We start from the raw sequence: 23,811 nt of genomic DNA, 5'->3' as shown, positions 1-23,811 counted from the left end.
AAAAAGCTTCCCCGTAATCGATACAATCCTAGCGGACTTATCGTTTGGCATGCGCATGCCTCGGAATCGTCGTTGAGGCTTCCGTTGTTGACAGCGTGTTTTGCATGGGGAGCAGTTATGGCGGTTATCTATTACCTGGAGTGAATACGAACGGGACGTTGGCAGCTTCTAATTCTGGCATTCGATTTGAATAGGTCGTATGTTTTCTGTGATTCCTATGTTGATAGGACCTATTTAAAACGAACGCCAGAATTTTTGGCTGTAGGGGACTACGATAGTACGTGCTAGTTGTAGTGCAGGTCTTTGATTTTTTCAATAAGTAAGACACAATCATGGACTACAGATGGCAAAATGTTATTGCAGCCTTAGCAAATTTCAAATGCTCTATAGAAAAACAAAAATCGCTCCATAAAGAATGAACATATGTTCCACAAAAATGTGCAATGTTACCGATTAATAATTGAAAACGTTCCATACTTTATAGAAAATCTTCCGGTAAAACGTAAAATTTTCTCATTTAAAGTAAAACTTTGCATCAATAAATAATACTCAAATACATAATAAAAAACAAATGCTCCATAAAGAAATGCAAATGCTCCATAAAGAATGGAAAATGTACCCACAATAATCGGAAATTGTTCCATTAAAAATCAAATTGCACCTTAAAAAAATAGTATTGCACCATAGAAAGAGATAAATGCACCATAAGTATTATCAAACTGCACAATATAAAAAAATAATTGCTTTGTGAAAAAAAATCTTTATAACTTTAAACTTCTGCGCCACTAAAGTAGTACAATTTGAATAACCGAATTTAAATTATAACATATGATGCCGTCTGAAAAACTTCTCTTTTCTTCTTCCCGTGGAAAAGGTCCTATATGGAAAATTACAAGCAATTGTAAGATCACTTGGAGCAAGGACAACTTTGTCCCAATTCACCAAAAGTGGAACCAACGAGGTGTGTGCTGATCTGCGATTTATGCACAAGAGATTCCTCTAGTAGACCGAGTCCTCGTAGACGGTAAGTGCAAGAAACTGCTTCTTGTTTGAGATGAATGTGTAGTGGGGCAACATCAAAGGGAACTTCTAGCGCTGCCGAGGGAGATGAAGAGAACACTCCAGACATCTCCATTAAGCAAAATCCTTGGATTGGATCGTTCTTACTTCGCCCTTCTTCCACCACACAAGACATCCATAGAACAGTATTGGTCGAACAACTTTGTGTAAATCCATTTGATATACTTGGGTTCTAGGCCCCAAGTCATACCAAAGGTACGCCGGCATTGTCCAAAGGCCATACAAGCTTTCTTGACTCTGAACTCAATGTTAAATGTCCAGAAAAGCTTGGAATTAAGAATAACTCCACCGTACTTTACCTGTTCAGTCACATCGATTTCAGAATCAAAGAGACGCAAAGGTCGAACGCCATTACGGTTTCGCATTTCTGTAAAAAGAAGAATAGATGTTTTACTCGGATTAACCGAAAGGCCATATTGGCGACACGAACCCTCAACTACCTGAACGGCGGGCGCTTTGCATCAGGTCGAAAAAGGGTGCTGATGCACATACCAACTAACAATGTTAGATAGTTGTCGATAAAACCATAATTAGGAAAACCGCTATTATTGAGTTGTCTCAATAGCGTATCTGCTACGAGATTCCACATACACGCTCAGAAAACCGTTCTGATAAACGTGAACAAACAAACGCAAATATGAGAACAACCAAATATACACCGTGAACTGGAACTAGTTCCAGCTGTCAGTATGGGCGTTCAAGAAAACGTGAAATCTAGTTCACGGTGTACATTTCTTGTTGTTGTTATGGTTGCTATGCATAGTTCACGTTTGTTCTCGTTGCCGTGATTGGGAGTGCACGTATATCGGAACGGATTTTTTTTTGCGTGTAAGTGGTGATAAGACTCCCCCTTGGGGGCATCCACAACCACTCAATTTCCTAATTGCCGCTTCACGCAATGTCGATAAGAGATGTCGGTTTTGAGCATTTGGTGAATCCAATTGGAAATCATTGGAGATATACCATGACCCCGTGCGGCTTCCAATATGGCATCGAAAGGCACGTTGTCAAAGGCACCCTCGATATCTAAGAAAACACCCAATCAGGATTGCTTTTGAGTGAATGCCTTTTCGATATCAACTCGATAACAACTTTGTGTAAAAGAGTCACAGTGGGCTTTCCACATTGATAAGCATGTTGGTTCACATGAAGAGGCACATTGGCCAGATGAACATCACGGATGTGATGATCGACAATGCGTTCTAAGCATTTCAGAAGAAAAAGGTCAAACTAATAGGTCTGAAACTCTTTGTTTCTTCATAAGACGCACGTCCCACTTTCGGAATAAACTTTACAGTAATATCCCGCCAGGATTTGGGAATATTTATTTATTTATTTATTTATTTATTTATTTATTTACATATTAAGTCAACAGGTAAAATATTTACCCCAATGACACCCGAATACAACGCCTATGACATTACATAAAAGCTAACAAAATACACGCTTAAAACTACGCTTATTTACATCACGGGACACATTAAAATCAAATACAAAATAGCATGTGTTAAACAAACGGGACATATCACGAATCGGCTCATGTTGGCTGTAGTTGGTCCTCGCTGGCGGTAGGTTGAGAAACGGATGTGATCGAAGACTACGGCGGCGTGTGTTGATTTGTAGCATACCAAGCAGAGCGGGGCAATCGATGTTGGCTTGCAGTAAATCTCCTACAAAACATGCTTTGGCTACATTGCGTCTCGCACTCAGAGGCTCCAAGTTGATAAGCTGACAGCGGCTCACGTAGCTAGGCAAAACAATAGGGTTTCTCCATCTAAGGTGGCGTAGCGCAAAACGAACAAACTTCCGCTGTACACTTTCTATGCGCTGAATCTCGTTGGCGTAGTACGGGGCCCAGACGACTGCCGAATATTCCAGTATGGGACGCACAATAGAGCAATACAACGACTTCAAGCAGTAGATGTCCTTAAACGACTTGGCAAATCGGAAAAGGAAACCGAGTTGAGATGAAGCTTTGGCCACAACATAGGCAACATGGTCCTTAAATGTCAATTTAGAGTCCAGCAATACTCCCAGATCCTTAACAGTCGATTCACGTTTCAACTTGACACCGCCCAAAGCATAGTCGAAGTGAAACATGCTTTTCTTACGGCTGAACGATAAAACAGAGCACTTCGATACATTTGATTTAGGGACATATGGTTTAAACTACACCAAACCGCAAAGGCTTCCAGCTGTTGTTGCAAAAACACTGCATCCTGACGTTGCTTTATCTGGAAGTACAGCTTCAGGTCATCAGCATATGATAGTTTCAGGCATTTCAAAGTACAGTTGACATCGTTCATGTACAGCAGGAACAGGAACGGTCCAAGGTGACTACCTTGAGGAACACCGGACCAGACTGTAAACGGCGAAGAGACGTAGTCACCAATTTTCACCGACATACTGCGACCAGTCAGATACGATCGAAGCCAGATGAGGAAGTCGTTGTTCATGCCCAATTTGTCGAATTTGGCCAGTGCGATTTGATGATTCATTTTATCGAAGGCGGCGCACATTGGAGTAAATCACATCAAAACCTGATCATAAGTGGAAAAACTCAAAATGAAGTAATTGGGTTTTCCGTTGTGTTTTTGCCAAGTGTAGTTATCGTGTAATCGTTTGACAGCTAAGCAGTGTACAAATGTTTTGTTTACGCTTATCAGAAGAGGTTAAGTGAAGCTGAAGTTTAGCCGTTTTCTTTGATATAACTCACAGCGCGTGCTAGTTTTGACCGTACAAATTGATAGTCAATCAATTCAACAATGCAGTTTGTTAAAGAAGGTTAATGTTATTATTCTGTTAATTTGAAACCCTGTAAGAAGAGGCTTTCAGCCCTTACCCGCTGTTACCCGGCAGGGCGGCCTAAAGCAGGGTACCTCCACTTCAAATTCAGATTTCGGACGAAATCAAATAATAAAATATAAATAATTGAATTTGGTAATATACTTTTAATTAACTATCTGACCTGCGTTTTGCCCCACTATCCCCTATGTGGCACTTCTCGATGGTCGATTCGTTGGGGCCCTTGCTGCAGTGGTGGTGGTGGTCGCTGTTGGCTTCTGCGCTCCCGCACGGATTATGCGGAGCTTCTTCCTCCTTCTTCTTTCTTCTTCTTATTCTTCTTTTTGGGCACAATTAGACTGTAAAACAGTCGTCCTTGACGTTTAGCTAGGGGGAAGAGCGGGCTCCTTTGTCGGATCCCCCCTAGCGACGGTGGTGTAAAAACACCGAACTGTCTACTCGCCGTAGACAGTTCCGGCAGAAACCGCAGTTTCCAACCCAAGAATAGCACGCCCCTTTGTGCTTTCTTGCTTCGTCTTCCTTGGCAATTAGCTACACGGGCGAGACAAAGCTCTATTGGCTGAGCCCGTGTAGCGAAGACGGTGGGATATTGGACACTTTGCGAACCGCAATGGCGGTGGTCCTCACCCTAGCACAGCACTTTCACTGCACTTCACTGTGCCCGAACCACGGGCCGGCACAAATGTTCGGGGGACAAATTTTCGCCCCTTTAATGCTAGAACTAGGTAACTCGAAAATCATAGTTTCGAGAAAAACGACTTTGAAAGTTTTACAATTTTTCATGCAGTTGTTCCAAAGGTATGGAGCCTTAAAATATTTATATTTTAGCATTGATTGCCTGTTCAGCTTCTACTCTTTCTGCTACAAGAAAAAAAATTAAACTATTTTGGTTTAAACCTTTGATAAAAACAATAAATGGTTGAAAAATGGTCGAGTTACCTAGTTATAGCACTCAAAATGCAACATTAATAATGGAGGAGATGTTCTGAGATACCTAGTTTTTACCACTATTGATATCATTTTTTTTCAGTTTTCTTGTAGTAGTATGCAAATTTAAAAGGTTTCACATATTGAAATTAACGTGTAACTACTGAATTTGCTATGATGCCTGCTATATCACCACATGACACCTCAAAATGTTCATAAAATAATCGTCTACGAAAAATCACAGTTTTTAACTAAATCAATGCAAGTAAAATATTTTAAGTTTTTAGGCCTAAAATGAAAAACAGTAGTAGACTTTCAATCTACTAACAATAGAATGACTAGTTACATTTCCACGTCCAAGCGTCCGACAGCTGTGGTTGGAAATAGATATGAATTTCTTAGTTACCTAGTTATAGCACTCAGTTCTTGTATTCTACACTGAGATACCTAGTTTTGAAATTGGTGAATATTTTCGTCGTTTATAATCGTAATTTATTGGTCTTTGGATATATTATAGAGCTCAAAAAGCTCGATATAATGTTATATTCAACTCAAAAACGTCAAATTTCGAGTTACCTAGTTATAGCATTAAGGGGACGAAATCTTCACTAATGTTCACTCCCGACGAGACTGGGAACAACCATCCAGCCTACACGGACAACGCGAAAACGGCACTAATTAATAACTTTGGCACGTATTCCGCGGAATTGTAAAATGTTGCGTCTGCCGCGATTCGTGGTTCGACACTTTCTCCCTCTTTCAAAAACAAAACAGCCACACACCGCAAACGATTGTTCTGCTGCTTGTTGCTGCTCGATGTGTGCCATGTGGTGGGGAGATTGGGGGTCAAATGCCTCACCGATACAATTTATACGATTTTATTTCCCTAATTTAATTCGATACAAAAAAAAACTAAATAAAATAAAACAAATTAAAATTAACCAAAACACAGTGGTGTAGGTGGGTAAAATGCACACAACAAAAATACACAAAATTGTAACCACAGGTTACAACCCAAATAAATTGACGTTGAATTTACATACAATATATGAAAATATTGAAAAAAATATTTGATGGAATCCTTTACCGTACATTCAAAATGAAATAAGTTGATTTTCCGGCTGTTTCCGGAAAATCTGCGTTTAGTGTATGATAAAACTATTGTTCCTCTTTCAAATGCAGAAAGAAAACCATCCGGATGTTTCCGATTTCAAAAGTTGCAACACTTTGAAAAAATCGTGATAATTATATTGTTATATGATATTATTTGCCTTAAAACACTATTTGGCCCTCTGAACGTATTTTTGCTGAAAACTAGAACTCAACAGCTTTCAAGCAAAAAAAAGAATTTTAAAATCGGTCAACTGGTTCAAAAGTTGTGATTTTTTGAAAAAATTTAGTTTCGAAAAATTTTGACTTTTACAATCATAAAATTGGTCACCCTAATGACGAAATAAAAAAATACGAAAACTATGAAATACGTTTCATTACTAATTTAGGTTGTGAAAATGCGTCAAAATAATTTTGATCAATTTTGATGTACTAGGTGCTCCACTGTGCGGCGGAAAGATCGGTATATATGGCATCAACTTGAAGACCGCTTTGGAACTGACGTATCAGGTACGATGTAAAACACGTCAGGTTGGTGGTGGTCGATCGTTTTGGAACAAATCCGTGTTGATCCTGGGATATATAATGTGAGTAGCTTTGAACTAACTTGTGCAGAACGATCAGCTCCAGCAGCTTCGATATAGCGCACAAGGAAGCAATACCCCTGTAGTTTGAGACTCTATGTTTGCAGACTTTCTTAAAAACGGGAAAAACATGTGACTGCTTCCAGCAATCAGGAAAAATGCAAGTTTGCAGAGAGAGGTTGAACACGGTGCACAGCGGTGCAGCCAGAGAGGTCACACAACGTTTGAGCACAAGCGAAGGGATACCGTCCGGACCACATCCAGGGGAGGACTTCAAATCTTTAAATGCGTCAATTATAGCATCGTTGGTGACGGCGATCTGCAGCCCGGATGCTGGAAAACTAGGAACATTCTGTGTTGCGTTGGTAACATCCTGAGGGTCAAGTTGCTCATTAACGAAGACGCTGCTGAATTGAGAACGGAACATGTCGGCAATATCGGTGGTAGTATCAGCTTCTCGCAATCCATCGTTCATCGTAGACGGCAGCCCTGATTCCTTTCGTTGGTCGTTGACGTGACGCCAAAAGCTCTTAGGGTTAGTCTTAAGGCGGCTCTGGAGTCGGCTTACATGAGCGTTGTAGAGGTAATTGTTCAGATGCTTGTATGCAGAGTTCACTTCCAAATAACTGGCTTTCGTTGAGTCCGTACGGTTTTTACTGTGACGCCTCAAAGCTGCCTGCTTCTCCCTTTTGAGGTTTTTGAGAGTAGCGTTCGACCAAACCGGTTTCGCTGGTTTGCGATAAGGCATAGCTGGAACAAACTGGTATATTGCATAGGGTAGTACTCCAGACAGAGTCGACGCGGCAAGGTTTGGATCGGAATCGCTAAGAATCTCACTCCAATCCAATTGTGACAGGAAATTATTCATTTCAGCTAAACGATTTTCTCGTTTTCAACTCCAACCATCTGTCTGAGTCCAGCGGTAATATACCCTGTAGCAAAACTGCAAACAAGCAAAATAGGATAAATCCCAACTGCCTCAGGAGATTTGAAAGGAGCAAAGCTATTTAGTGCCCATTCAATCGATTCTAAAATTAGGATACTCCAAGCCGAAGCTAAAGAATCAAAACTACAAGAAAAGACATTAGGTTCATCCAAAGATGTAATACATACACATCTGGGGAAGTGTGTACTGAATAAATATTCCAAAACTTCCTCATCAGAGGAAATGAAATCGCCATTTGGCAAACGAAGTAGTTTTCGCAAGGATTTTGTTTTGCCGACTGACTTCACTCGAATTGGAAACATTCGTACAAAGTTTTTCCAGCCGGATCATTCAACAGACCGGAGAGCTTTCCTGTAGGCCTTGCGAGCCGACCTGAAAGCCTCCGAACCAGCCGAACGTCGTCTGTTCCAACTCTTTCTACATGTTTCCTGAGTTTCGCCAGATCAGAGTTCCACCAAGGGGTATCTCTTGTGATCTTCACAGACCGTAGAGGGCATGCTTCTTCAAAAGCTTCCATGATGAAGGTCGTTGTAGTATCAACGGCATCATTTAAATCACTTGGAGTGTCAATGGATGGTGAGTATCATGAAATTTGGCCGCAACCAAATTAGGAAAGAGATTTAATTTGGTTGACCAAAGATTCATGAAACGCAAAGTTGACGAAGTAACATTTAAGTGTTTAAAAAAGATGTAGCGATGACTTCCTCTCTAGTAGATATTATGAAGGTTGAGCGGTGTCCTATGTTAAGTAATCCGAGACCTGCACTACTTAAGTACTCCATCAAACTGGAGCCTCTCAAGTTAATGTCTTGAGCTGGCCCAGATCTGAGACGCCCAGATGATATGCTGAGCATTAGATTTCCTAGATAGAATTTCCCCTTACGAAAAAAAAGTTTTTGGACCACTTAAATATACATATCTTTGAATGTAATGAATACTGTTCAAGTGATATAACCCTTATGTGGCCGACAGGGTACCCAGCGTCCTTTCAAAAAGCACGGTGTAGAAAAAGCAAAAAGTTTGTCGGACATATAACGATTAAAAAGAAAAAAATGTATGCAGTAGGCTAAGTTCGAAACTTCTTGATGTTTTTGATGAAGATATGTGTAAAAGGGCATAAATCATTTCTAATTTACAGCTCCAACCTAAACAAGAAGCTTTGGGCATTTTTCATTAAAACATATCACATTTACACCCGAAATCGAATGAAAACAACCCGAGCAGGAACGAATAACTGACACCCCAAGCAACACACATGTTATAATAGAGATACGACAGCGCAAGTTTTGGTTGTATAGAAGTTTATTTTACGTAATTCTAACATTGTGTTGAAATAACGTAAAATAAACTTCTATACAACCAAAACTTGCGCTGTCGTAACTTTTATATAACATGTGTGTTACTTGGGACATAACCGCAGCATACCAAAATCAGGTATCATACCAAGACGAGGTTTTGGTCGGTTACCCAGGTATTGAAAATAACTTATTTTGGTATTTTCTAGGTATTTTTAAAATACCTCGACGAGTTATTGGTTTGGTGTTGAGGACTGCTTGAGGTATTATTAAATTATGGAAAAATCACTATTTGTAAGGAAAAATCGCCGATTATTATTTAGGTATTGCCATACCTGAAGTCATTATTCACGTGTCATGCACAGAATACACACCAGTTATTATTTTAGGTATTTTACCTCTTATGCAGGGCTTCTTAATACCTTATTCAGGTTGTAGGTATTCGGTTTTCAATACCTGAGTTTGGTATTCTTCAGCTCCTCCTGCTCGGGAAGAGGCGTACAACTACATTTGCAGCTATGTCTCCGGAATGTTCTATCATAACATAACCTCCATATATGCATATCATGGCACAACTTATCCCCTTGATAAAACCTTTTGATTTTGAAAATCCACCTACTAGGTCAAAAGGTATGAGTAAAAGTATGAAAAAAGTTGTCCACATCCTTTAAGGGATAATAAAAGAACAGTTATGTTTTTTGTGTATCAATTTATTAGAAAAAAGTAATAAAACTATAACATATATCATAATGCCAAAATACGTGTCGGAAGTGTAAAATCTAGCTTCACTCACATCCTTAAAGTTACATGTATTCTCTAGGAAAAGGTGTCTTTGAATCTCGTTCAGTCGGACATACTATTGCTTTTCTTGTTTATTCAGTATTTCATGTATGTAGGTTGGTGTATCGATTCGATTTGCCCATCCAACAAACCATTTCTAGCTGAATCAATCTAAATGGAGACTAATGGATGTACAATCAGATACAACTGGGTTCTATGGCATTTAATGTTTCAAGTCCTGGGCATATTCTATTGTTTTTATAATGCGGAAATGGCTCACAGTAAGCAGTTTAGTGTGCCTACTTATTGTTTCTGAGCCTGGCTGTTTCGTCTTCTATACGTATAATGGGGACCATTTAAAATTCACTGAGTTGTGTTTTCAAGACATTGCACGTTATGTATATATGTAGTAAGGAATAAATTGTGTGACATATGCCATTCGGTATTTGATTTTGTGCGGAAAACTTATTTCGAGTCGTAGATGTTTGTGATGAGAATTATTTCTTGTGCTAATATTCCGGGTTTGGCTGCTCCCATTTTCTCCCATTAATATCAACAAACATAATTTATTATCTCCTATATGCGTTGGCATCACAGTAAATTCTAAGCCCTGATTCAGAAACAGGCAGTCGGTTTAATGTAGTGAAACGGTCCTGTGGTAGGTTTGCCAAAGAATGTCGAAAAACGGAAACATGAGTGAAACTTGAGCATGCATAGTGCAAGTATAACTGAAAACTATTTTACGAAGACAATTCCTAACTACATTAACAGATTTTCATAAAATTCTCTAAATTTTCCTAAATAAAATATTTTTAAGATAAGAAAAGAAATAAAACATGACCGTTGGATAATCATAAAAAAAGTTAAGTTACTGAAATTTTGAGCAAGAAAGTGAAAAAATAATATAGCTCAAGTCAACCGTTTTCAGTTTTTCGACATGTTTGGTACTTTTCTGAAGTTTTCGGTTTTAATGTTTTATACTTTCCGATTGTCCAATCAAACATTGTTCAAACCAATTCTTTTTCTGATGATTGTTTATGTGGGATAGGAACTTTTTCCAAAAGTTATGTATGTAAAAGCATTTTTTTTTCTCAAGGATTATTATGTAACAAAGCTAACACTGAAGTCTTATGTATGTAAATATATGAATTATTTGCATGCAACACGCCATCCATACGTATGGCACTAGTTTGGATATTACTTTTTAAGCGCAGGGTACTGATTCGTTTTTGATTCAACAAAAAATAAATAGGAAAATCTCAAACTATAATATGTTCTGCACCTGGTTTGACAGACACGAAGCATGAGTCTCATTTGTTTTCAGTGCGTGGATGGAATAGCACCTTACCTTAGCTCTAACCTAGCAAGTATGTACTTTAAATTAAACTTTATGCGACAGGCTTCATAGGAGTAAAAGTGTGCGTGTATGTATGGGATTTTTACAATATTAAAAATTTCAACTCAATGGGTTGGGTATTTGTGTAAACTCTATGCCAAGAGTTATTTTGTAGTCGTCTGTGGTGTGTGTGTGTGCTCTTCTGGATTCTGTAGAAGTGATATTCTTGTTCTATTCGGTAAGTACTTCAGACATCAGCGGCCCTATGGCTGAACTCCCATTCGAACTCCTATTCAAAGTCCCTACACTGGTCCAGGCTTTTTGAGTGCTCGTTTCCTTTCCCACCTGTTTACCATGTTCAGTGGATAGCACAAAACGGCCGAAATCGTAATCAATGCACCGCTAATGTAGAACGACACGTTGTAGCTGCCCGTCAAGTCGGTAAAGAAGCCTGCAAGTGGTAGAAAATGTTAGATTTTCACAGTTCAGCATGATCACAATTGTATATCATACCTGCAATGGGTGCACCAATAGCCGCCGCCATTCCCTGGAACAAGCAAAGAATTCCGAACGCGTTGGTGAGCTTTTCCAAGCCCATCAGATCCACCACCAGAATCGAACGAAGAGCGGAGAAACATGCTGCAAGGAAGAAATATTGAAAATTATTATATTGTTCAAATTGCGCAATAAAAATATTATCTGTGGGATTGCAATTTTTCTCCTCCCAGGTAAGTGATATTAAAACGAACACAAATATTGTAACGAATTGAGTGATACAAATAGACCGAATGTAAGATGTCAATTAATCAAGTTCTTCTTCTTCATCTCGGCGTAGTTTTTAACTGAGAACTTCCTCTGCCAATGATCATTTTGACGTGTGGCAAAGCACAAAGATACTCGATGCCCAAGGAATTCAAGGTAATTTCTTTTACGAAAAGTTCCTGGATCGACCGGGAATCGAACCCGTCACCCCTAGCTAGCATGGTCATGCTGGATACCCACGCCTTCACAACTGTTGCTATATTGACCCATATCAAATATTCTACTTTTTTATTCACTATTATTCATACATAGTGGAATAACCTTCTGATAGGAACGAATTAATTTCGTACCCTACCGGTAAAAGTTGATGAGTAGTCGGATGTCCTCGACGGAACCCGAATTGATCATTGGCACCCAAGCAGCACCAGCAACCTTATCCAAAATGTGGTTTTCTATGCTTTGGTCTAAAAGAGTTGCAATAAAAGCGCACACAACTTCCATCTTGTCAGATGAGTTGCATTTAAACTCTGAATATCGTTAAGTTGCAGCTTTGTTTCAAAGGAATTACAAATAACATCGGATTTAACATCTATTTATGGAGGCGGAGCTTACATATTCCTCACAAGTGGCAATACAGTCTGCTTGCATTAAATGTGCTATGTAACACACATGAAACATCTTACTCTGGTTTGTTTGTTCAGATTAGGTTCCAAATGTGTTGCGGAACACTTGCGCGTCTTTTCATTTTGACAGCTTTCTAACTTGTGGCAAAGACGGTACAATGAAGTAACGCGTAACTTCAGTGGCTTTTATGGTGCATTGAGCAGCAAATCTTTCACAGAGCTTCTGGTGTAGTATGTAAGGTGAGTGGTTAATACTCCTGGTGTCCATGGTTCGAGTCTAAATATATTTTTTCATTTTTTTATCATTCCCCCTAGCTCAAGTTGCATAACGATTTAAAATTTGCGCTTTTTGCGTTTCAAAGAAGAAGCAATTGTGTTCTGTTGTCCTTAATTTGAACAGTGAATAAATTGCACTGATGTTGCTGGTACTGGCTTTGAAACAAGTCGTGTTGCTTGGGGCAATCATATAATTTCCAACAGTTCTATTTAAAATAAGTTTTTCAAAAATTTTACTGATAGATGGACTAAATGGACGCTAAGTGGAAGCTTCGGCAGGATTTTTGTCAAGCTTCAAAATTGGAACAACTTTCATTTTTCAGGAATGTATGCCAACTGAAAACGTTACTCCGTAACGTGGGTAGATCACCTTAGAATGGTGCGTTGCGGTGTAAGATCTACCAAATCTAATTTTGATCTTGATATTTACCGTTTTTATAAATATTCCAAGATCAAAGTTTAATGCACTTTTCTGCGTTTTGTAGTATTTTTGTTGCAATGTAGTGCTAATTAACATTTAATTTCAGCAAGATTCAGGTGAATTTATCGTATGCTATGAATAATATTGTAAAAATATGTAACTGTGGCGAGCGTATCACTAATGTGTAGCTTATTTGACGTACGATGTTAATATTACTTTATATTTCAGATTATCAACCGAAGAATCTAGTAATTCAACCAAATGCCATCAAAACCAAGATGAATTGGTCAGACAATTGATTCGAAGCAGTCTAACAATGGTGTGCCTGAACGTTGACCAAGCGTATCCTTTGTAGTTTACCCTTCCACTAAAACACCCAAACTCCCGTGACACCTAGGCCTGAGAGGTCGTAGAGTTGTCTACATTTTGGGGTTAAAAGGTGTCAAAAATAAATCATCCTTTCCCATCCCTCAGCAGTCGCAAGGACGCGGCCAGGACAGTGCTCGACCATGGGAGGATTGCGTCAGTCTTGTCTAAGAGTCAGATATTAGTCCCAAATCTTTGTGCTTTGGTTCGGACGGGAAGGAGGCAACCCTCAGAACAGCGGTCTAGGACTGTACCACTTACGAATTTGTGCGACTCGCTTTATGCTAATGCTAATGTATGCCAACTGAAAACGTTTGTTAAATATCCAAAAATGAAAAGCAACTTTCTGAGTATTTGAATGAGAATGCGAAAAATACCGTCATCTCCCGGAGCTTTCATATACTTAAAGTTCTTTATAATAGATCTCACTTTGTTCAAATAAGTGCCCAATGAATTGTCAAAAATGTTCTCATGATTGAGTATGTTTTCAAATTTGTGTGCAACAGGTGAGACCCATACTGAAATTAGGCGCACTTTCAAACTGCTTGGCAAGATTTTGTGCTTTTACAAAATTAGTTAATAATATTTTGTTATCCTTTTTCAGAACAGGAATAGGCCTTCGAGGCTTTTTAAATTTTTAAAAATTCCAACAAGCCTTGAAGCCGGGGTTCAATTGAGATATTTTTTGCCAAGCTTTGTTTCTCAATTCGGTGGAACGATTCATAATTTCCTTCTGAGGAACCTGCCAAATACGTCTCTTGAAGGTTGTGTTTCTACCAGTGGATATTCATTTTTTTTCACCTATAATATCATATGACACAGCCTTGTGGTGAGACCTTGACCATCCTCTCTCTCCTCTTCTTGGCGTAACGTCCTCACTGGGACAAAGCCTGCTTCTCAGCTTAGTGTTCAATGAGCACTTCCACAGTTTTTAACTGAGAGCTTCCTCTGCCAATGACCATTTTGCATGTGTATATCGTGTGGCAGGCACGAAGATAATATATGCCCGAGGAAGTCAAAGAAATTTCCTTTACGAAAAGATCCTGGACCGACCGGGAATCAAACCCGTCACCCTCAGCATGGTCATGCTGAATACCCGTGCGTTTACCGCCTCGGCTATATGGGCCCTATCAGACCTTGACCATGAATATCGGAAAAAAAATTCAAGAACAGACAAAACACATGAAAAAAAAATACTTTGAAGGGCAGCCTGAATGTTTTCTAATGATACATAAGACTACCCAAGTAACAATGAATGCTGAACATTGAGAGTATTGGCTGAACATTGGCTGGTTAATGGTGTCAGTGGCTGAATACAATGCCAGCTGAATAATGTTCTGAAGTATGGCTTGTTGAACCTCTCAATCAGCAATATATTGATGGCTATAGTTAATGGATAGAATATTATTAATCTGTATAAGCAGCTTCAAAATATACACCAACACACAAAATTAATCATCTGTTGTTCAACTTTTATGCAAAATTTTTTTGTCAACTGGCCCAAGCAAATTTTCGTGAGATTCACATTGCTTCTTCAGCCTCAGTATGGTCTTAGTTCGACTTATATGATTTAGACACAACAAGTAATGCTCTCGTTTTTTGTGGATATGTATACAATTGTGTGTAGTGTAGGTGCTAAGGTGAGTGACTGTAAATCAGGAGCTCCGAGTTCAATTCCCAGTTTTCCCATGGATTAATTTAACTATAGACTATAGAGTATTCTTACTCCATGATATGAGAACAGACTCGATAGTAAAACTGCAAAAGACTAGTTATTCAAAACATGTTTGAAATACTCAAATCTTTCTGAAACATAACAAGCGATGCCCTTAAGATTTGAAGAAAACATGGTATTCTCATTCACGTTACAAAAGAGTCAAATAGCGCAGTTTTTTTGGTTGCACACGAGTCAAAGTCAAGATATTTTAACATGGGGTTTGAATAACATAACTATAGCTCATGAGCAACCAAAAAAACTGCAATGCGTGACTCTTCTATGACATGTGTGCTGCTTGGGGAACCCAAGCAACACACATTACTAGCAGAGGGGAATATCAAACTAATAACTATCAAATCACACAATCTGTTTTTATATCCTGTTTTGTTATTATTAACTTATCAAAGCATTACTTTTCCATAACATGTTTTGTTTGACAATCTTATTTTGTTATGATCAAGCTATTGATATACACCCATAAAATAATATTTTAATAATATGTTTTGTTATGGAACAAATTTAGTTATTATTATACCAATGAGAGTGTACAAAAAATAATAAACAATAGCACAAAAATAACAAGTTTTGAATTGAAAACAAACTATTCCAGATTTACATTGTTACTAGCATATCATTTATAGTTACTCTAATTGAGACTGAACGAGACAACCCAGACAAAAGACACTATAATAATTATGACCTGCTTTATGTTCCTTTTTAAGTATTTAGTTACGTATATTTGTAGCTATTCCATAAAAATTCAATATAGTGAACCTCAGAATATTGTTCTACTTGATGAGTTTGTAGTTCATCAAAACTACTGAGACTTATACTTTTTTTTTAAATTTCGTCATTACATTAGGGTTGAGTGCCCCACACAAAGCATACATTAGGGTGGGGCTAATTTAAAAAAATGTACATAATTTCAAAAATGGTCGAAATAAGTGAGCTGTGCAAAAATGAGCGATTTCGGTCGATATTTAGGGGTGACGCAAACGAATTTAAGTGGAATTTTCAATTAATTTTATATAATGACACATTCTACCGTGACATTACAACGCAACGTTTTGACGGCTTTTTGGTCAAATTTTTCACTATAACTCGTAAATTCGACCGTAAACCCTCAAATATTTTTGCATATTCGGATTCTTTGTAAAATTTCCAATAAGTTTAATCTGTTGAACAGATAGTTTTCATTGGAAAAGTATGTTGAAAATGATAATGAGTAGCGTAACGTTACAACGTTGTAACTACTCACGCTACTCATTACGAATCCGAATATGCAAATTTTTGAGGGTTTGCGGTCGAATTTACGAGTTATAGTGAAAAATTTGAACAAAAAGGCGTCAAAACGTTGTAACGTCACGGTAGAATGTGTCTAATACATAACTAGCAATGATTACTTATATGTTCTAAACGCTTGTTTTGATATTCATATTGGGGCTTGTACCATTTGGGCAGATGTATCTATTTAGGGCACTTGATGCTATAACAAAGTCAAATTCAAGCCAATTTATTTGCTAGATAGTGTACGTAACACATTGTGTGACAATTAGGTATAAAATTGATTTAGTTATAGCGGCAAGTGCCCAAAATATGTACACCTGCTCAAATGGTGCAAGACCCTAGTACCCTATTACTTACATTATTATTAGTTTGAAATCATAACTAATTTTGCTTTCGGATTGTTATCAATAACTTTAAAATAACAGCTTTTCTATTGAAATATTTTCCAAATTCATTGTTATTATGTTGTTATGGAAACGAACAAAACATGTTATTGAATTGGTCTTCCAGGAACATTTTTTTGTTATGATTTTTGTTATTTTGCCGCTTATGACAGCCAAGTTTATAACATAATTTGTTATTCGAATGAGTGTAATCAGTTTCGTACCTTTTAATTCCGCCCTATGTTGCTTATCCTTTGACAGATACGCGTATTTCGACTACCACTTGTAATCTTCCTCAGTGTCAGTTATCAACTGGTGGATAACTGACACTGAGGAAGATTACAAGTGGTAGTCGAAATACGCGTATCTGTCAAAGGATAAGCAACATAGGGCGGAATTAAAAAGTACGAAACTGATTACACTCATTCGAAGAGGGTATTCTGCTTAGAGGGTTCGAAAAGTCGGTACAAGATTATAATTTGTTATGTTAATAACATAAAAACAACTGATTTCATTACTCAGTTTTTTCGGTAAAATAACACATTTTCTTATGCTGTTGTTATTCCCTTCTGCTCGGGATGGTTACAGAACAGTGACAGCAGCGTATGTAAGAGTTGCACAGAAGTCACTGTGACTTACTACGCAACCCTTACATTAAGGTGGCCCACAGTTATATGAAAAACAAAAATTTCAAAAAATGCCAAGTCTTACGTCCAAAATCAGTTGTGTTGGACTCCCAGAAGCTACATTCAAAATTTGAGCAAAATCGGTTGAGCCTAAGGGGGCGCTCAAAACGCTTGAAGTTTGTATGGGAAAACTGGGCCAAATGTATGCAGAAATTTTCAGTTTTCGAATTTTGCCGCTAGGGGGCGCTGTGAGCGTTCAATAATCAAACCCTCTGGTATTATTGTAGATGACTATATGCCAAAGAACTTTGTCGAAGACCGCAAAGTGATCCAACGTCTGAGAACAAAGTTATACCCTAGGTAAATTGAGGATAAACTTTATTGTCGTTTTTCCAATACATGTAAAGGAATAATATCAATAATGAAATCTCAATACTTTGCCTAGGGTATAACTTTTCTCACAGCCGTCAGATCACTACGCGGTATTCGACAAAGTTCTTTGGCATATAGGCACCTACAATAATACCAAAGGGTTTGATTATTGAACTCTTACAGCGCCACCTAGCGGCAAAATTCGAAAACTGAAAATTTCTGCGTACATTTGGCCCAGTTTTCCCATTCAAACTTCAAGCCTTTTGGGCGCCCCCTTAGGCTCAACCGATTTTGCTCAAATTTTGAATGTAGCTTCTGGGAGTCCAAAACAACTGATTTAGGAGGTAAGACTTGACATTTTTCGAAATTTTTGTTTTTCATATAACTGTGGGCCACCCTACCTTACATACGCTGCCGTCACTGTTTTGTAACCATGTGTGTTGCTTGGGAAGTGTCAACTAAATCGATTATATAGACTTCACAGATTCCCTAGTACGCTGAGCAGGGATGGTCAGATTAAGACTCCTCATCTGACACACTTCAATCAGTCAACTCATGACTAATTGTAATGAGGTAGAGTGTTATATGCTTAGTTATAAGAATACCATGAAACCGAAGCCTTCTAAACAATTATTTGATCTACTAAAGATAATGCGATTATAGTGGCGTTATTGCCATGCACCTTTGAAAAATTCTGAAAATACACTGTGTAACAACTTGCTTGAAAGCATGCATGAACCATGAAGGAAAGTTTAAACATGTATATGAACCGAACAATATAAGTAGAAAGAAAACTACCGAAAATACTCAAAGTCACCTTATGATAGAAAAGGCAAAATAGATTCGAGATGGCTCATAAAACTGTCGCTAAAATCAAAATAAAATCATTTAGAGTTATGGTCAAACTTCAAATTGTTGCATGTGCCATTCGCATTGCATTGGAATGTTATTTGTCCCGGTCGCCATATAGTATCAAGAGTAAAAGTACGTATGCGTCCATGAATTGAAGTGTATTCAAATTATTAACGAAGGACCCTCCATAAACCACGTGGACCTTTTTGTGGAAAGGGAAACGATATCTACGTTTCTTTCAAACTTTGAATTTTTATCGCTAGAAGCCTACACGGGGGAAACATGGTCTGAGATGGCCAAAATTTGGATTATGTGTTTTATAAACGTCGTCTGATTCAACATATAAATTCAGATAACTTGCCATGCATAAATTATGCCCACAAATTGAGTATGAAAACCTTTGATTAGTGCTTCAGATTCATGAAGGTTTGTCTGAATTGAATATATTTTGAATTGAATTAAAATTCAAAACTGCTATCAATCAAAGTTTTTTTTTCTGCAACTCAGTGGTAGTTTGATAAACTATCATTACACATGACAAACATCTCAAAGGAATCCCTGGTTGAACTCTCGTGGGAATCGAGATTTCTCGAAGAAATCCCTAAATAAATTCTGTGTAAAATCCATGGAAGAGTTTCTAGAGGGATCCCTAGAACAATATCTTTATAGGAGGTTATTCTTTCCCCAGTGACATTCCTGAAGGAATCCTTGGAGAAATTCCTAGAAGAATTTCTGGAGAAATCCCTAGAGAAAACTCTAGAGAAATCTCTAAAACTATCCCAAACGGATTTCCTGAATACCATGCAGAAATCATTGGAAAAATCCTTAGAAGAATCCCTAGAGAAATCCCTGAGGAAATCTTAAGAAGAATTATTGGACGAGTTCTTGGATTAATCCATGAGAAATTCCCAAAGGAATTCTTGGATAAATCCCTGGTGAGATTTCATGAGGTGTTCTTGGATGATTCTCTTGACAACAAAAGTAAACCAAATCTTGTAGCAGGACCTATCCTAGAGGTGACGAGTACCATTATTCTGTGCTTCATCTTTCAGATTTGTGACTTTAAAGTTTGTATGCAAAATTGAATTCTTGATGTTTTACCTCAGCTCTTGCAACTCCTTTGCGATCTTTGGCATACTCATTTCGTATCATTTTCATGCTTGATAAGACTGCACACAATGTTTATCAGGGTTTCACTCATGACCTTTCCATCAATCCATCAAAGCTCTTACGTTAATAATGCAATAAAGGGTTTAATTCAAAGAATGTAGGAATCTGTAAATTATCCTATTAGTGTATATATATGTGCTATGTATCATAGTGAATATCAGCATATCCCATTCGTAATATTTGCAAGGAATTAGAATAGATTTTTTCCAAGAACCCTTCAAAAGTATGCTAAAAAAAAGAAAAAAGTTTTAAATTTTATCATTAGGCCGATACAAATATTATTTTCCTTTTATGTCCGAGACCTCTCTTTGAGTACGAGAAAAAGGGGCAAACATAAGCAAGGAACAACAAAATAAAAATAAAAAGAGAAAAAAACTATTGAAAAATTAAAAATTATAATCATTATTGAAACAAAACTTTGAACCTTATTTTCTTGAAAGCGGGTTTTTGTCACCCTACTTTGATTCTAAACCCCTCATATGTTTTCCCATGCGCAAAAAAAAAAAAACAAAGAAGCTGACGGAATCGGAGACTAATAAAATATTCATTTGGAATCTGTACTCACCAATAGCGATTCCGAAAATTCCTGCATAGGTGAACTGGAACGCCTCCGTGATGTACAATCCGCTGAGCATGGTGGCAATGCCGCCCATGGTGATGGCAACGTTGTTAATCCACAGTGCATTGACGCTTTTAAAAGAACTCAAGAAACCGCACACGATCCTAGCAATAGTGTTGGAAATACCTGGTTTTCGAATAAATAGAATTCAAATGGTTAGATGAGTATTTTGAGAATAAAAAAATCAATCAACCTACCAATAGCAGAAACGATGAATAATGCCACATTTTGATCCATTCCTCCGGTGGTCGCTCGCTGAGTGATGTACATGAACGGAACGAAGAATCCCATCATGGTGAAGAACCCACTGATGGCAAGCAGCATGAAGGACGGCGATTTGAGTAGGGTCATATCCAACATAGTGGCAAGCGTTCGCCTGACAGCTTCCGGGCATATTTTGCATTGTTGCTCTTCGATTTCCTCGACGTCGGTTTGAGTGGGCAGACGTGTGACGGACATGTGGTATCCAAGTGATGTCTGTGATTGATACTGAGGAATTCGTACCAACGATCCGGTGAAGAAGATGTCATCTCGGTACAAGGGACGAGTAGCATCAGTCAGTGTTCCTCGACGGCTTCCTTGCCGAGATCCGCCCTCACCTGGTCTACGTCCGGAAACGGTGTGGCTTCGTTGTCTGGAGGATGGAGTGGAGACCACGGGTACGGGTTTCACCTCTCCAGTCAACAGGGTTCCGTTTTCAGTCTCTTCTTCTTCGGCGGCCTCTCCTACAGTGTTCAACTCGTGATGAGGAAGTGGGAACCGTGGGGCGTGGATAGTGTCTTCCGGGGTCATTTGTCCTGAGAGTCGCTTTTGAATTTTGGAAAGTTGTTCCAATTTTTTCGTCGTATGTTGGATGTTCTCATTCGTGAGCAAGCCAGAGTGGCCAGATGGTCTTCTTTCCAGATTGTGTCCACTGCCGCGGAATACTTCTGCAGCAGTTGGGTATTGAGTATTGGGACTGACGCCCATCCACGTGCTGTGAGAGCTGTTGGGCACCGAGTACGCAAACCGTCCTTCAGGCAATGGCTTAGTGTAGACAATTGGCAGTCCTTCTCCAAGTAGGGTTCCCTTCTCAGCTGGTGTATCTTCATCTTTAGTTACGGTAACCTGAATCGGTTGAATGGGTCGGAAAATGCATCCGAACAGTGCACACAGGAGAATAATTGCAGCTTGAGCCAGCAACGCGCCTCTCCATCCGAACTTTTCGATAAGCATCGCACTTAGTGGAGCGAACACAAAGGTTCCCACGCCCGAACCACACAGGGCAATTCCAGTGGCCAGCGCACGCCATTTTTCGAAGTAGTACCCGACCGTAATCACCGATGGTACGTAGATGAAGCAGAAACCAATGCCACCGATTATGCCATATGTGACGTACAAGTAGTTCAAGCTGGTTCCGTAGTAAGATAAGCCGAAGCCGATCGATGCTATCACCGCGCCCAAAATCGTGACGGGTCGGAATCCCCATCGGTTCGCCAGAGCGCTGACGAATGGCCCCGTGAGCAAGTAAAATCCGCTGAGTAACGAACTTACCAGGGCGACCTAGAACCGGAGAGGGGAAGCGTTTAGTCTTATAATTTTGTATGCTTTTGAGATAAGACATCCCAAAAATCCCAATTATGATTCATTAACTGTGCTCAAAATTTAATTGAGTTAACCAAGTATTATTGTATGTTCGTCAATTCAGATTTTATGCCACAAAAACATGTCTCTTTTTTTCAAAATTATAATTTAGGAACTAAAAGCTAGTCAAAAAGGCGTAAATTTCAAAATTATCCATTTTTTCGTTTGATACTTTTTGGTATCCATTGTCTTGCTATTTAAAATCGATATGTCTTATACTCTATCGTAATTTTATGCAGATTGCGGGATGCTGCAGAACTTGAAAACTTTTTGAATGCTTGAAATGATTAAAAAAGACAAAACCTTAATTTTGAAAACTGTTCTGTAAGAAAGCAAAATAAATGAAACCAGGTGCAGTTTTTGTTTAAATGATACTTCATCGGAGAACTAGTTTACATAGGTTTACATACTCAATTCTTTTTTTTTTGTCAAACTATCGATATACCTATAATTGAAGTTCTTTTGATAATTCATGCAAATGAATAAAAAAAAACAGAGAAAATCGTCAAATTTAGGCATTTGTACTTAAATTTAAAGTATGCATCCCAAAATGGTTTTATTGATTGACACAAGATGAAGCAATACTTCATTTATCTTCAAAAAGAATTAGGCTACGGAAAATCCCAGAAAAAAACATGGTCAGAAATTTGGTCATTTACGCCTTTGTGAGACAACGTGTCGTGGCAGAAGCACGGTGCACGATGTGCCAAAAACCGTTATTAACAAATAAAAATGTCCAGTCCACCCACATGACACCCGGCATTCGAAAGATATTCTAGTATCTCCTCTGAAAATTTGAAAATGTTTCATTGAAGGAAACTAAAGTTTTTGTGATTTGAAGATATTGATCCATTTCTATAAAATTTTCTTATATGAGTAGTATGCACTCACGGTGTGCCTGAACCACTAATCTATATCTATCTATATCAGTGAATCAAAATTCAACCATCGCGCAACAATAACGACAATGTCGCAACCTGAATTTGTTGCGACATTCTACCCAATGCGACATACGTTTGTCCCAACTTGAACAGAATAGGACAAAGATCGTGCACCACAAGTTTAGAGATTTTTAAGGCTTGCATTGTGATTTTCGAGCGGTAACTTCGAATCGGTAAACACTGCAACGCTGCTGAAGATGTATCATCAAAAAGTTTTGAATTTGGGTTGGTAATAATTGATTATTCACAAGTTGAAAAGTACGCAACAAATTCAGGCTCCGTTTTGTCTGCAACAAAAATTTTCGAGATCATGTCATTATCTGTTACCAGTTGGGATAAAGAGTAATCGCCGCGTCTTCTTTGTTGCTTGTTTTGTGCCTCTTTTGTCTGACAATTTTCTTCACTGATCTATATCTATATATATATATATATATATATATATATATATATATATATATATATATCTATATATATATAAAAATGCAGTGGCATACGTGGGACCGCGCATAACTTGCGAACGGTTGGTTCGATTTTGATCGTCTTAGTTTTGTTCTGTTAGTTTTCACCCAAGGAAGGTTTATGAGCCAAAAAACATGAAAAAATTAAGAGTTTTTGAAAATCGATCTTCCATACATTTTGTGACCGGGGACTTGGTCTTGGAAATAAACTTGAAACGTCAAAAACGCAGTAGGCAAGACAAAGTTTGCCGAGTACAGCTAGTATATATATATAAATACAGTGGCATACGTGGGACCGCGCATAACTGGCGAACGGAACGTCGGATTTGGCTCAACTTTGTTTTGTTCTGTTAGTTTTCATCCAAGGAAGGTTTATGAGATAAAAAACATGGAAAAATTGAGAGTTTTTGGAAATCGAACTTCCATTCATTTTGTGACCAGGGACTTGGCTT

At 38.3% G+C, this 23,811-nt stretch overlaps 1 protein-coding gene across 1 annotated transcript in view; it reads right to left on the bottom strand.

Annotated features, from left to right (window-relative positions):
- Positions 1-10,318: 10,318 nt before the first annotated feature.
- LOC109427261 (monocarboxylate transporter 5) overlaps positions 10,319-23,811 on the bottom strand; it is a 49,237-nt gene continuing 35,744 nt past the window's right edge. Inside the window, exons 3-6 of the mRNA XM_019702793.3 lie at positions 20,535-21,879; positions 20,284-20,463; positions 11,377-11,502; positions 10,319-11,314 (exon numbers count right to left, since the gene is read on the bottom strand). Coding sequence (XP_019558338.3) covers positions 11,166-11,314; positions 11,377-11,502; positions 20,284-20,463; positions 20,535-21,879 — 1,800 coding nt within the window. The 3' untranslated portion in view covers positions 10,319-11,165. The remainder of the gene's footprint in view (positions 11,315-11,376; positions 11,503-20,283; positions 20,464-20,534; positions 21,880-23,811) is intronic.

This window comes from Aedes albopictus, chromosome 3, assembly GCF_035046485.1.
Source record: "Aedes albopictus strain Foshan chromosome 3, AalbF5, whole genome shotgun sequence".
Taxonomy (NCBI): Eukaryota; Metazoa; Arthropoda; class Insecta; order Diptera; family Culicidae; genus Aedes; species Aedes albopictus.
This window is presented reverse-complemented; position numbering and strand designations above follow the sequence as displayed.